Raw genomic sequence first — 15025 nt, 5'->3', positions numbered from 1 at the left:
TGTCAAACAGTGTCATTTCTGATGTGGTCAAGAAGATATCCAACAGAACATTCACATTTCCATGGCATGGAGATAGCTTTCGGTCCCTGTTGCTGCTGCCCAGCTGCTGCCCTCAGTGCCATACACTGCAACAGGTTGGATGGTTGTCTGGTAAATATTGCTATGCCGCAGCTGAGCCTCATGAATTAGGTAGGTGTAAATGAATCAAATTACACCTCTGTTTAGTATTGTAAAACTCCATTATGTCTGATTTGTTTCTGAGGGCATCTGCTTAATTGCTTTTTTTCTGATTAATCCAGAGAATCTTGACATTAGAAAACAGCCATCTGACAGCTATGGTGCATATCCACAGCATGCTTTCATACAACGCCTAAAGTAGAGCACATCTTCTTCCCTTGAAGAACTGTGGCATACTGCTAATGGTTAGAATATGAATGACTAAAATGGGTGGGTGGTTTTCATCAGAGACATTTAGCATTAAAATGTATTCATACTATGCAAAAAGAGAAGCAGACATACACTGGAATACAATCTTTGTTAAGGAGGCCATTTAAGACAAAAAAAATTCCTCCCTTGAAATGTAAGAAGCCTGGAAGTAATGTGTTTTCTGATTCTTGTATTTGCAGAAACATGACAGATGATAGATGAAGGTGAGACACACTGTAGGTTAGAAATGAACCCTGCGACATGCACCTAAGATAAACATTCAGAAGGAAAAGTCTACTCTGAGTTTCCAAATCAAGGCTGAATCTTAATATGTGGGTTTCAGGGAATAGCATATTGTGCTGGCACTGGGACATCTGCCACACTATCACAAATCATTACATATTTGCTAGATTGACTCTTTGCACATGTGCCTTGTTGGTCAACAGAGGCACATGAATGCTAAATGAAGTGAATTCTGGCTCTTAACAAAATCCAAAGAATAGTAGTTAGCAGTGATGGGATTCAATTTTTTTTTTACTAACAGTTCTGTGGCCGTGGCTATGTGGGCGTGGTGTGGCTTTGTGGGATTGGCAGGGGAAGGATACTGCAAAATCCCCATTCTCTCCCCACCCCACTAACCTGCTTTCCAGCTCCATTCTCCTGTTCAGAGCAACAAAAGAAGATCAGCTGGGAGGCAGCAGGGAAGGGGCCAGCCTATTAGCCGGTTCTCCAAACTACTCAAAACTTCCGTTACCAGTTCTCCAGAACCTGTCAAAACTGGCTGAATACCACCTCTGGTAGTTAGGCAGCGGGCAGTAGTTAGGCAGTAGTTAGCATTCTGGCTGGGGAATTGTGGGAGTTGAAATTCACACTTCTTAAAGTTGCTAAGATTGAGAAACTTTATCCAATACCCAAGGGGGGGGGGGGAGAAAGTTTTCCATTTTTCTATGTTTTAACAATTAAACTGTATAGTGTTAATGAGCGTATGCAGCTGTTTATTGAGATACTTTCCCCCCCCCCCCAGTGCTTCTTGGAAATCTGATCACAGAATTCTGATATGAGAGAAACATCATTATAGAACGAGTACTGGGGCTTTTTATATATCAAAGAACTGAAAAGGGAAGATATATGTCAGCTATTTGGTGCAATGGATCATAAACATCCAACCTCTAGCTTTTGAAAAAGGCCAGAAGCCAGAGTGATTTGTGATCCTGACTACTGTAGAATAGACAGTTGCCATTTAAGTACATTTCCCCCTCAATGTGCTATATTTGCCTACATGTTTTGCATTGTTTGTGTTGTTGTTTTTATCTTGCCTTTTCATATATACACAGCTCAAAGCTATGAACATGCCTAATGCTTCTGTTTCCTATCAATCAAATATTTATTTTAGTCATAGACCACCATAAGAAGGGTGAAATACAATTAATAATTTTAACAACTAAAAAAATATAAACCACACAATTTTTAAACACGTTTGTGTGTGTGTGTGTGCGTGTGTGTGTGTTCGTTGTGGGTTCCAGATCCCGTTGCAACCGGTACGGTGCAACGCGGCCCGGCGTCCATATGAACATGCACATCGCCCGAATGCCTCCTTACCTCTTCCAACGCCTCAGCGAGCCTCCGTGACACTCCCGCTGCTTGGTGGAGCACCACGCAGGCACCGTGCGCTCCATGTGCAGAAGAGCTCAAATACAGGTAAGGAGCTTGGGTGGGCAGGTGGGCCCTCCAGAGCACCGTACCAGAATGGTACCCCATGCTCCAGGCAGGCACCGGAATACCCGTATTGGGGCGTACCGCCTGCAACCCACCACTGGTGTGTGTATTTATATCTAATCTATCAAAAAAAAAAAATCTAAAAGTACTAAAGTGGTTAAAAAAAACCATAAAAATTAATATGTGGCTAACTAAATTTATCATTACAAAATATCCTGCATTCTGTTTTCCCCACAATAACAATCCTGTGAAATGGGACAGGCTGAGATAGAGTGACTGGCCCATAGTCACCCAGCAGCTTTCATGCCTAGTGTGAGACTAGAATTCACAGTCTCCTGGGTTTTAGGCCAGCATCTTCACCACTAATGCTGTTTTATGCTGTTTTAATTCTATGCCATCTAAGAGACTGGATTTGGCATCCTATAAATCTATCAGATTTAAGTAATTTTGCTGAATACAGGTAGTCCTCGACTTACACCAGTTCATTTAGTGACTGTTCAAAGTTAGGAAGGCACTGAAAAAAAGGTGACTTATGACAATTTTTCACACTTACGGCGATTGCAGCATCCCCATGGTCACATGATTTACATGCCTATGCGTACACAATGGCTCATATTTATGACGGTTGCAGTGACCAGGGGTCATGTGATTATCTTCTGTGACCTTCTAACAAGCAAAGTCAATGGGGAAACCAGATTCACTTAACAACCCTGTTACTAATTTAAGAACCGTAGTGATTCACTTAACAAATGTGGCAAGAAAAGTTGTAAAATGGAGCAAAACTCACTTAACAAATTTCTCACTTAGGAACATAAATTCTGGGCTCAATTGTGGTATGTTGAGGACTGACTATCTATATTTGAATTACATGCTCAGTCACTTGGAATCAGTTCCCAAAATATAAATCAGGTAGGTTTTGTGTTACATATTCTCCCCCTAACCTAGCTTTAGATCATGGGTGGATTTTTGTAAGTTGGAAGATTTCATACAATACCTTTGTTTTTCTAAGGCTACAAAGAAATCCAGAGGGAATAATTTTCTGGCAAAGCCAATATGCAATCTGTACTATGCAAAATCCAGATAAACTTCCAAATCTCACCTTAGGCACAAAGTAGGAAACTCATAAAACTTTTCTCCTGGCAGCCTCCTTTTTTAGTTATTTTTGGGGCCTTTTCAGCACTTATGTCAGTTGGTAACCAGATGGCCATTCTCTTCTGAAAGTGTTGACATTTATAGACTTCTGATTTTAAAGAGTTAAACAAGATGGTACTAGAAAAATCAAGGTATGTACACCAAATTGGGAAGGTTACCAAAAAAAAAACAAAAAAAAAAAAAAAACCCACACCTCAAAGCCAATGAGAAACCAATTTTTGTACTGTCACTTTGAAATCAACATGTTTATCAAATAAGGAGTTCAATCCATCCCAAAACAAAATGTACTTTTATTTAACCCAGAATAAATTCAACCTAATAATCGCTTGTTGACAAAATGTCCCTCTTTTTCCTTGAACGAAATGGAAGGAACTTTTTAACACAGAAGATGGGAGGGGTTGGTGGAAGGGAGCATCTGGTAAGTTTGGCTAATGATTCATGTTTTGAACATCCTGGTTTTTTTTTTTTCCAAAGAAAATATTCTGTATCAATTAACTCAGGATGGATTACAATAAAGAGCTGGGGAAGGTGAGATGAATTTGCCAATTAGGTTATTTAAAGTTTGTTATTCAGGACCCCATGTGGTCTGAATCAAAGCCATCTCAAGGGACACTGCATGCACCACAGTATCACTTTTACTTCTGGACTGAAGAAGCTTCTTGGATGAGAAGCGAAATGTCTTTTAAAAAACAACAACAACAGAAAGTTTGGTTAGCTCTAGAAAAAAGCACCTTTGTGAAGCTTCTTCTCCGGTAATATTGTATTGCAAACTAGGGCATATAAAACCTTTTCTAGACCTATTCTCGAATACAGCTCATCTCTTTGGAACTCACACTGCATATCAGACATTAATACAATCTAACAAGTCCAGAGATATTTCACGAGAAGAGTCATCCATTCCTTCAGAATACCTTATGCCACAAACTTGAAATTTTGGGCTTAGACAACTTAGAACTACACCGCCTTCAGTCTGACCTTAGCGTAATACACAAAATTATCTGCAACAATGTCCTACCTGTCAATGATTACTTCAGTTTCAACCACAATAATACACAAGTACACAACAAACTTAAGGTAAACCACTTCAAACGTAATTGCATAAAATATGACTTCATTGACGAGTGGTCAATGCCTGGAATGCACTACCTGACTCTGTGGTTTCTTTCCCAAACCCCAAAAACTTTAACAGACTGTCTACTGTTGGCTTCACCCCATTCCTAAGAGCTCTATAAGGGGGTGTGCTTAAGCACATCAGTGTGCCTACTGTCACTGTCCTACTTTCCCCACTTATTTGTATCCATTTCCTGTATTCATAATCATATTTATATCTATTATCTTATAAATGCTTGACAAAATAAATAAACAAAATAAACCATGACCTGGATGACTGACAATCTCCATAGACATTTACTTCTGGATGGACCCTGAAGAACTGCTAGCAATAGCTTAGTGGTGGTGATGTTGATGTTGATAGGAATGGTAAGAAAAAGCTATTTTCATATCAACTTACTACAAACATAGAAACTTAAGAAGACAGAACATGTAATACAATTGAACTAAATAGCAACAACTACCATAACAAATCAGGGTAATTTAAACCACTAGTCAAGCAGACTTGATTTAATTATTTACACCACAATTTATCCATTAGTCAGGAAGATTCTACGATTATATCTAGCAAGCACACTTTTGTTTGGTACCTCTTGAATACATATTCCTCCTCTGAGAGAAATGTAATTGAATTTAATTTTTAGTTGGTACATACCATATACAGCAATTATTTAGTCAAATGTTTACAGATTAATTTTCAGGTGAAAACTAAATGATAAACGTAATACTAAGCAAGAAGATACATTATTTTTCTGCCTTGTAGCAAATAAATCCTGTTATCCCCAGCTTTAGCAGACCAGTTTGTCAGAAAGAAAGAAAGAAAGAAAGAAAGAAAGAAAGAAAGAAAGAAAGAAAGAAAGAAAGAAAGAAGGAAGGAAGGAAGGAAGGAAGGAAGGAAGGAAGGAAGGAAGGAAGGAAGGAAGGAAGGAAGGAAGGAAGGAAGGAAGGAAGGAAGGAAGGAAGGAAGGAAGGAAGGAAAGAAGGAAAGAAAGAAAGAAAGAAAGAGAGGAAAGGTTATCTGCAAAGGGCTGAAAGTGACCTTTAAGGTCTTACAATCCAACTTCCTGCCCCAAACAGGAGACCTTATGCCATGCTGGACAAGGGATTGTCCAATATTTTCTTGAAAATCTTCAATCATGGAGCACCTACAATTTTGGGATCAACTGAAACATGAAGAGAAAAATAGAAGTATCATTTAGACTTATATACCACTCCACGGTGCTTTATAGCGCTTTTGAGCAGTTTACAATATCACCATATTGTCCCCATGAATCTGGATTCACATTTTATCGACCCATGGAAAGATGGAAGGCTGAATCAACCTCAATCTGCATCAGGATTGAACTCTAGACCTTGGGCAGAGTAAGCTTGCAATCTAACCACTGCATCATCAGGGCTCAGAGTTATGTCAGCACATGTTGCTTCTTAGGGGAAAGACATCACAAGAATGATTTTTCACAAGAGAGGGACATTGTAGAAACTCCCCTTTAAATGAGGTCAGATCTGACTGTCTATCAGGTTTCCAAAAGATGCCCTAATTAATTCATGAGCCTCGAGCCAAGTTTCAAAAGAAATCCAGTCATTTATTAAGAACACCATTTTCCAATACCTCATTGCAGTCAGATCTGACTACAGTTAAATTATGGCTGAACTTTGCCCGCGTTTCTTCCCTCCCCTCAGTCTGTGTCATAAATCACATTCTCCAATGATGTGCATGCCTCTCAAGCCTGGTATAGTAATCTGAGATCCAATTCTAGCTGAAGGTATGTGTGGAATGTGTCCCCCCTTTCCTCACCATGGCAACTTATAACAGGCATGCACATGCTTTATGGGTTGACATCTTGGTCATCATCTTAGATCTCTGTCTGATCCCATTCCATCCCATTCCTTCCCATCTCAGGCATTTTTAAACAATCCTAATATCTGTCCTAAAATCATGTTTGAAAAAGACAATTAATTATAACCCTGATTGCATACAGAGACAGTTGTAATGGCATTAGATGGCTCCATCCTCTAAAAGGAAATGTGAAAAAAGTCAGGTACAGATGAATGAATAATAGGTACAGCATATTAGCTGGATAATTCTGGGAAATGATGTCCACACAACTGAAAGTTGCCAAGGTTAAGGAACACTGAGATAGAGAATGAATAGGTAGCAGTAGAAAAGGTAGCAGGGGGAAAAAATAGTTAAGATATCTTACAATAATAACACACTTCAGAAGTTTATTAAAGTGCACAGTATTTTATTTACTCATTCAATTTGTATGGATGCTAATTTCAATAAGTGATTCTGGGCAGTGAACAGTCTTAAAATAAATTAAAAACAATTTCTCATCGTAAATCAAAACGTAAAATACACAGCAACTGAGGAAGATGTCAGATTCAACAGCTGTTAGCATAGTCAGGGCCCCAGTCCCGACATATTACTATTATTATAGTATTGCCATTATTGTATATTCAATACAAATGACTGAATAAGAGCCAGTCTGTAGCATGGAAATGCAATGCAACAGAGATATGCCAGCATCATTTATTATTATTTTTTACATCCTCCACCTCCCCAAAAAAGGTTCAGTACACAGAAGAGGGGAAAAAAAGGCCCCAAATACCTGTTTTGTTGGAAAGACGGAATGACACCATTTTGTCAGAAATATTGCAGACGTTCCTGACGGATGCAATGCAGCTGTAATTGGCGTAGTCCTGAGGTCGAAGATTCTTCAACTTCAGAATCTTGGTTTCACCCTGTATCCAGCAGAAGAAACATTACCACAGGGCCAAGATCATTATTATAATTCAAGAACGAACATGCAGGATAACACATGAAGGCAATCTATTCTAAAAGGATAGCCATGTTGCAACTTTCTCCAATTTAGCATCTTCCAGATGTGTTGAAACTGCTACTCAAAGCATCTCTCACTGCCAAGGAAGTTGAATGTCAACATATCTGCTGGTGGGCCTCAAGTTGTGGACAATTACCTTAGTGAAGTGTTTTGTTTTGTTTTTCAAACTGGGCAACTTTTGAAGATGGACCACAACTCCCACACTTCCCCCATTATGGCTTGGGAATTCTGGAAGTTGAAGTTTGCACATCATAAAAGTTGCCAAGCTTGAGAAACACTGCCTTAAGCTACCCAGTCAAAATATTTATTGGCTCTATTGTTTTATTTCCAAGCAGATAGTATATTTTCTTGCTTGTCCCTAATTACCGTATTTTTCAGACTATAAGAGGCACTGAAGTATAAGACTCACCATGATTTTGAAGAGGTTTTTTTTTAAAAGTTTTTGTACTCTGCAGGCCTCCCCAACCCTCTGCACACCTTTTTTTTTTTTTTTTGCAAAAAAAAGGGGGCATGCAGAATTTTGGAAGGCTTATAGAGTGCTTCTGGGGACTGGGGATGGAGGCAAAAGGAGCAAAAAATGGCCCATTTTTTGCAGAAACAGGCCCTTTTTGCAAAAAAAGGGGGGGGGATATGCAACAGCTTTGGGAGGCTTGTAGAATGCTCCTAGGGCTGGAGGGGCAAAAACGGCCCATTTTTTGTTCTTTTTTTTTTTTTTTGCCCTCTCCAGCCCTTAGGAGCACTTTGCAAGCCTCCCAAACCCTCTGCACATCCATTTTTGCAAAGGGGGGGAGGGTTCGGAAGGCAAAAATTATGTATTCAGTGTATTCACACACCAATATTTTCACCCTCTTTTTTTTTTAAAAAAAGTGTGTCTTATACTCTGAAAAATCCAGTAAGTTTGTCATCTAAGTTTGGAGAATGGTAGTCTACTCAAAGGCACATCAGCAGTGCAAATGTCCTCCCTTTCCTTATTGAGTCCTTTTCCTATTATGTCAGTTTCCCTTCTTAAGAAAAAAAAATGCTCCATTGAATAAGAGAGAGAAAGTTAATAGATTCAAATAAGGCAGTGGAATTACACATTATATTAAACAATGGTTTGCTTTTACTATGGCTTTTTAAGCAAATCAAAATATTTTGTTTCACACCTGAGCCTAAGCCAGAAATAATCATTCAGAAACAATGACTCCATATTTAATCCCCCCCCCCCCCAAAAAAAACAAATCACTTAAACAAACTAAAGGAAACAAACCATTTAGTATCTTAATGGAATATGTGAATAAAGTTTCCCCTCAATAAGACTAAATTGGAAACTCTTCTAAGGCTGTGCAAACCTCACACAAGAGAAACCATGCTTTATACTTGCAATATTTTGGGCTAGGTAGTAGTTGGTTATTTACTATTGGATGCTGGACTGATTGAAGAGACGTGAAACGGCTGAGGTAAGTAGAATAGCTTTATTTCAAAAGAACAGCTAACCAGAATAACTATGTACAGAGTTCAGCACCTTGACCTGCTTGACAGCTATTTATATGCAAGCTGACAAACAGGGTGACCAATGGAAAAGGTGCAAACAGCCCGCGCTCAGCCAGCCATGCCTTAGCCAATCAGGTGCAGCTGAGCAGTTGCCGGCTGTCAGATGTAAGTCCAGGACTTGCGGCCAGTCGTAAGTCACGGACCTAGGACCGGTAGCAAGTCGAGCACTTAACACGCCTTCCTCCCAGCGGGTACGCATGCGCGGTGAGAGCGCATGCGTACTCACTTAGATAGGCGGGACGGCGTCGGACCCGCCCAGAAAGACGTAGTTGCAGAGGAGCGGTCGGCGAGGAAGGTCGTTCCTGTAGTAGCTTCTCCCCAACGGAGGAGGCCTACCAATGGAGATGGCAAGCTTGGAACAGGTAGGTGAACTAGCGGTGATGGAACGGCATGAGGAGGTTCTTGGGCAGGCTGCCCGAAGGTGGTGGCCAGGCAAGAGAGGCCTGATTGATAGAAGAGCTTGGTGAGTTGATGCGGAAACGGTGTCATGACGGATTGAGGAGGTGCCTGGGTAGGCTGCCAGGAGGTCGTAGCCGGGCAGGAGAGGCCTGGTTGGGAGAAGGCCTCGGTGGGTAGGCGGCGCCTTAGTTGATCCAAGTGGCGCTGCCACTCGCTGCCATCGGGAAGTCTGACCCTATAAGAACAGGGACCAGTTACTTTGGTAATGGCAGCAGGCACCCACCTTGGATCCTCTGAGAAACTCCTGGCAAAGACCAGGTCCCCCTCCTCAATGAGGCATGGAGGCAACTCCAGGTCACAAGACTGCATGGCATTATAAAGAGGGTGCAGCCTGTCTATGGTGGTTCGCAAACGGTGGCCTATCAGCAGCTCTGTGGGGCTTTTGTTGGACCGGGGACATGGGATGGAGTGTTGGCCAAGGAAATAAGCTGCCACCTTGTCCAGCCATTCCCCCCGATCCATGCACCCAACGCTTGTTTGGCTGAGAAGACTGCTTGTTCCACTCGGCCATTGCAAGCAGGATGGTAGGGGGCTGTTGGGGCATGGTGGATCCCTTGCCCGGTCAGGAAATCCTGGAAAGCTGCGGTGGTGAATTGAGGCCCATAGTCAGTCATAACTATGTCCAGAAACCCATGCATGGCGAACACCCGCCGCAATGCCCGTATGGTGGACTCTGCAGTGGTAGATGCCATGAGCAGGAGTTCCACCCAACAGGAGTAGGCATCCACGATCACCATGAAATTCTGACCGTGAAGGGGGCCCGTGAAATCCAAATGGACCCTAGACCTGGGTCCTCTAGAAACCTCCCAGTCTCTAATGGGAACAGCTGGAGGGGCAGGGTGGGAGAGTTGGCAAGGTATGCAATGGCCGACCCAGGTAGCTATCTCGTCATCCATCTTGGGCCACCAGACATAGCTGCAAGCCAGAGCTTTCATGCGAGCTATGCCTGGGTGGCCCTGATGGAGACAGTCTAGCACCTTGTGGTGCAAGGAGGGAGGAATAATCACTCTGTCACCTCAAAGCAAGCACCTGCTGTGGAGGGAGAATTCTAGCTGGCAGGTCTTGAAAGGGCAGAAGGGCTCCCCAACCCTGCCCAAAGGCCACCCCGTCTGTACCCAAGTGAACACCTGGGACAGCATGGGGTCAGCAAGGGAATGGGCGGCTACAGCGGATAAAGACAGGGGAAGGTTCAAATCAGCAATGACAGGACAGAGGAAGAGGGAACAGGGGTATGGTCAGTGACAGGAAGCGGACAGCGGCTAAGAGCATTGGCATGCCCCATATGCTTGCCTGGATGGTCCTGCAGCATATATGTATATGCTGCAAGGAACTCCGTCCAGCAAGACATGCGGCGAGATGGACTGGCTGGGGTAGGACGGTCACCAGCCAGAAGCCCAAGGAGAGGCTTGTGGTCAGTAAATGAAGTAATAAATAAAGTAAAGTGTCCTCTGTAAAGGTAGAACTTTTTAATCCCGGACACAGCAGCAGAGCCTCCTTGCCGATCTGGCTATAGTTCCTCTCGGCAGAGGAGAATGTCCAGGAATAAAAAGCTATGGGGGCTTCTGAGCCATTTGGGAGAACATGGCTCAGAACAGCCCCCTCACTGAAAGGGGAGGCATCACATGCTAACATCAGTGGTAGCTTGTCACTATATTGTACTAAGACAGCCGCTGACGTAAACATGGACAACCAATGGAAATGGTGCAAACAGCCCGTGCTCAGCAAGTCACACCTTAGCCAATCAGGCATGGCTGAGCAGTTGTCGGCTGTCAGATGTAAGTCAAGGACTTGCGGCCAGTCATAAGTCGAGGACCTAGGACCAGTCACAAGTCGAGGACTTAACATTTACATTTCCAGAATCATTGCCCTGAGAAATTCTAGTTCCCAATGTATCTGCTCAGTGGTGGGATTCAAATTTAAATTTGTTAAATTTAACAACCAGTTCTCTGTCCAAATGAACAGCTGGGTAGGTGGGGCTCGGTGGTCATGTGACTGGGTAGACATGGCCAACTCAACATCACTCACATCGATGGGCGCTTCACCTTAGCTGTTACAATATAATAAGGGTTAACTGGAGAGGCAGTTTCTATAAGCAAGGCAATAAAGATTAGGTTAGAAACAACTTCAGAATGTTTCCTTCCTGCCTTCCTTATAGGATTAGCCCTGTAAAGTGGGAAACAAACAAAATGAGATTTCTTCCCACAACCGGTTCTCCGAACTGCTTAGAAAGTTAGCAACCAGTTCTCCCAAATAGGTGCGAACTGGCTGAATCCCACCACTGTATCTGCTACAGTTGAGAGTTATGGGTATTGATTTCAAACATCCCAGGCCCAGAAATCACTGTTCTTCAGTCATTGTCAGCCTTCTTGCTAACCAATAGTGAATGTGGAAGCCTTCCAGGCCAAGATTCAAGGACACTGCTTCTGCTAAGCCAGTATACTGCAAGAATTTGAAAAAATATATATACAACTACAATATTTAAAATGTTCAGCAGAATCCAAAGTCAAATTTTAATCTTTTTTTTTTAAAATGCATGAATGGACTGAATGCTTCTTAATTTAGGGCAGAGGATTGATCAACAACTATATATTGTTGTACAGTATATTGTAGACCACGGGTGTCATACTCGATCATGTCATGTGACATATCATGATGTTTTTTGCTTTTGCGCAGCAGGGGTGGATGTGGCCTGCACACAAGTCATCTGGCCTGCAGGACACCAGTTTGACACCCCTGTTTTAGACTGTTACAGATCAGTTTAATAATAGGCTAATTTATTCTGACAATGACTAATGCTAGGCAGAATGGCATCACTCCAACATATATGATACCAGAGAAAGAAGCTATAAAGTCTTTGTGTGCAACTTGAAAACTAAAAGCTACCAGAAAAATTCTACTGAGAGAGTGAAGAGCACCCAAGGTATGTGTTGCAAAAGTGCACTTTAATGACTAACAAGAAGTGTTCTCAATATAAAGTGAGTTTATCAGGTTTAAAAAAAAATTCAAGAAGATGGAAGATGGACTGATCTCAGATTGTGAGTACAGATGTACAATGTATTGTACCATTCTGGAAGGCAGGAAGATAGGAGTTGTTGTTCAAGAAATTGTAGTTGTCGTTGTTCAGGAAGACAAGTGTGTGTGTTTTTTGCTGAAAATATAACAATCTATAATGAGATCTAGAGGAGAATCTAGTTGAAGCCAAGGTATTTATTTAGTTGGCCAAAATAATGATGCTGCTCTGTTCTTATATTGAGAACTTTTTGTACTCAGAACAAGGTTTCAGCACAGGATATGTGCAAGCCAGTAAAAACCTGGACCTTTTTTTATGCTTGCATTAAAAGGGAAGTAATTCACTCCGTTGGGCTTTTTAATGTTTTCCCCCTTCCTTTTAATCCACAGAAACAATCTGTATTCATTTATATTTGTAAATTGCTTTGGACACCCAGTCCCCTGATTTATGTAGCTTTTAATATAAAATGCCTGGGAACTTGTTTTAAATGCAAATTTCCTCCACAATCATTCCTTCTAACACTAATTTTTCCAGTGTAGGCTTTTAAGATGAACACTTCCCTGACATACTGTAAGCTAGCTCTCTCTCTCTCTCTCTCTCTCTCTCTCTCTCTCTCTCTCTCTCTCTCTCTCTCTCTCTCTCTCTCTCTCTCTCTCTCTCTCTCTCTCTCTCTCTCTCTCTCTCTCTCTCTCTCTCTCTCTCTCTCTCTCTCTCTCTCTCTCTCTCTCTTTTGTACAGTAATATAGCTACTGCAGCCTGTACAAAAGGTGTAGAGGGTTTTTGATTAGGAGGAAAGACAAACACAATTGTCACCTGATGTTAGTATCCAGGCAATTCAACACAATGCTAACACAATCAGCCTGGGTTTATTTTACAAGTTTGATTTCAGCCTCAAGTCACATACAGCTCAATACAAGTCCCAGATTCCAAGATTTGGTCATTTGATTTTGTTTGGATAGTAAATCTTTTAAGCAGAGGAATTATTGATGCATCCAATTTCTTAGCACTAACCAACCCCCCTACTCATCCTGCAAGCTTTTAAAATGGGGAGTGATTTTGGTGAATCCAGGGAAGGTAACTCTAAAGTCATAAAGCTGCTTCTGTGGCGACCCTATGACATCCATGCAAGAGGTGGCATGCAGAGTCCTCTCTGTGGGCATGCGTGCCATCACCAGCTGCTCATTTGGTTATTTTTGACGCCCAAAAAGCTGAAAAAGGACCTGAAAAGAGGTGCGCAGTGGTTAAATGCAGCACTGCAGGCTACTGCTAGATCAGCAGTTCAGTGGTTCAAATCTCACCGGCTCAGGGTTGACTCAGCCTTCCATCCTTCCGAGGTGGGTAAAATGAGGACCCAGATTGTTGGGGGCAATATGCTGACTCTCTGTAAACCGCTTAGAGAGGCCTGAAAGGCCTATGAAGCGGTATATAAGTCTACTGCTATTATTTTTGACGCCCAAAAAGCTGAAAAAGGACCTGAAAAGAGCTGAAAAATGTTCCCCAAAATGGCTCAAAAATGGCATGAAAACTGCCCGAAAAATGGCCCAAAACTAGCCTGCACATGCCGGCCAGCTGGTCTTTGGGTTTCCAGTGCTCCAGTGCACGCACATACATACATGCATGTTCATTCCAATTTGGGCACTCAGTGCCGAAAAGGTTCACCATCACTGCCATAGAAAGTGAGGTGGGCAGCCATTCAATTTTCTTAAATAAATAAAATATATCTAGTGTTTGGAGGACCTGTGCCTGTTTCTTGGCTGTTCTGGTGCACAGATTCACACTGGGGTTGTGCATGATGACCGAGTAGGAAAGGGAGAATCTGGTTCTGTTGAGATAGGATTGGAAGGAAGGAAGGATGTTCATAAGCTAAGTTGCTCTCTGACCCTGTAGAAAGCAATTGGGAGGTGGAAAGGTGTTTACCTTTCTCTCTTTCTGTTTGATCACTGGGAGGAGAAAGTCTGCTGGAGACCCAGGCAGGTGTGCTAGAAATTGTATCTGACTCAGGAGAACACAGATTCTTTCGTATGCCACTGCTTTCTTAGCCAACTACAATGTCGCTGTGACCACAATGTTTGAACACAATGAAGCCATGGCTGTACAAGAGGAAATCAGCAGGGGCACAGGCAAAGAAAAGGCAGAAGCAAGCCATCCAGGTCACATCAAATCAATTTTATTGACTTATGCATGTGCTTTGTGCTCTGAAATGTGCACGGCTGCTTTGAAGATTCAGCATACATTGTTTGTTGCATCTTTGGAAGGAGCCCAGGTTGAAGTAGAGTTTGAACTACAGATAAGTAGTCCTTGACATAGAACCATTCATTTAGTGACAGTATGAAGCTACGCCAACGCTGAACAAAGTCACTTGCAATCTGTTCTTACACTTTACAACTGTAACTGCATCCAAACAATGATTGCATGATTGCACAATCAAGGGTAGAATAATTATGCACATTCCTCAGTATGATAAGGGCAAGCATTCCGCAACCCTCTTATAATAATCCCACCAACGGTTTGGTTTTTTTCTACAATGATGCGCGAGAGTGGTTAAAATCAAAATACAAAACATCGTTTTGGAATTGCGCTAGTTGAAATTAATACATTTGAAAATGAAATATTTTAATTTACAGTGTGAAATTATGAACTGTATTGGCAGGATTGGGACCAGATTAGACAATAATCATGTTACCCACCCCCAACTCCCCCAATAATTTTCATAATCATTCCATATTGTAATTGCAGCGCTCAATTATGAGATTACATTAGCTGTGTTTATGCTAATTAA

General features: G+C 41.9%; 1 protein-coding gene across 2 annotated transcripts in view; it reads right to left on the bottom strand.

Moving 5' to 3' along the window:
* MDGA2 (MAM domain containing glycosylphosphatidylinositol anchor 2) overlaps positions 1-15025 on the bottom strand; it is a 583552-nt gene that overhangs the window by 271775 nt on the left and 296752 nt on the right. For both annotated transcript variants that reach the window (XM_087729078.1, XM_087729069.1), the window contains exon 5: positions 7014-7146. In XM_087729078.1, the coding sequence (XP_087585204.1) occupies positions 7014-7146 (133 nt within the window). The remainder of the gene's footprint in view (positions 1-7013; positions 7147-15025) is intronic.

The sequence above is a fragment of the Thamnophis sirtalis genome, unplaced genomic scaffold (genome assembly GCF_051295495.1).
Source record: "Thamnophis sirtalis isolate CommonGarterSnake01/CBP01778 unplaced genomic scaffold, rThaSir2_p1.2 scaffold_1, whole genome shotgun sequence".
Classification (NCBI taxonomy): Eukaryota; Metazoa; Chordata; class Lepidosauria; order Squamata; family Natricidae; genus Thamnophis; species Thamnophis sirtalis.
The sequence above is the reverse complement of the archived record's forward strand: the minus strand, read 5'-3'. Positions and strand labels throughout refer to the sequence as shown.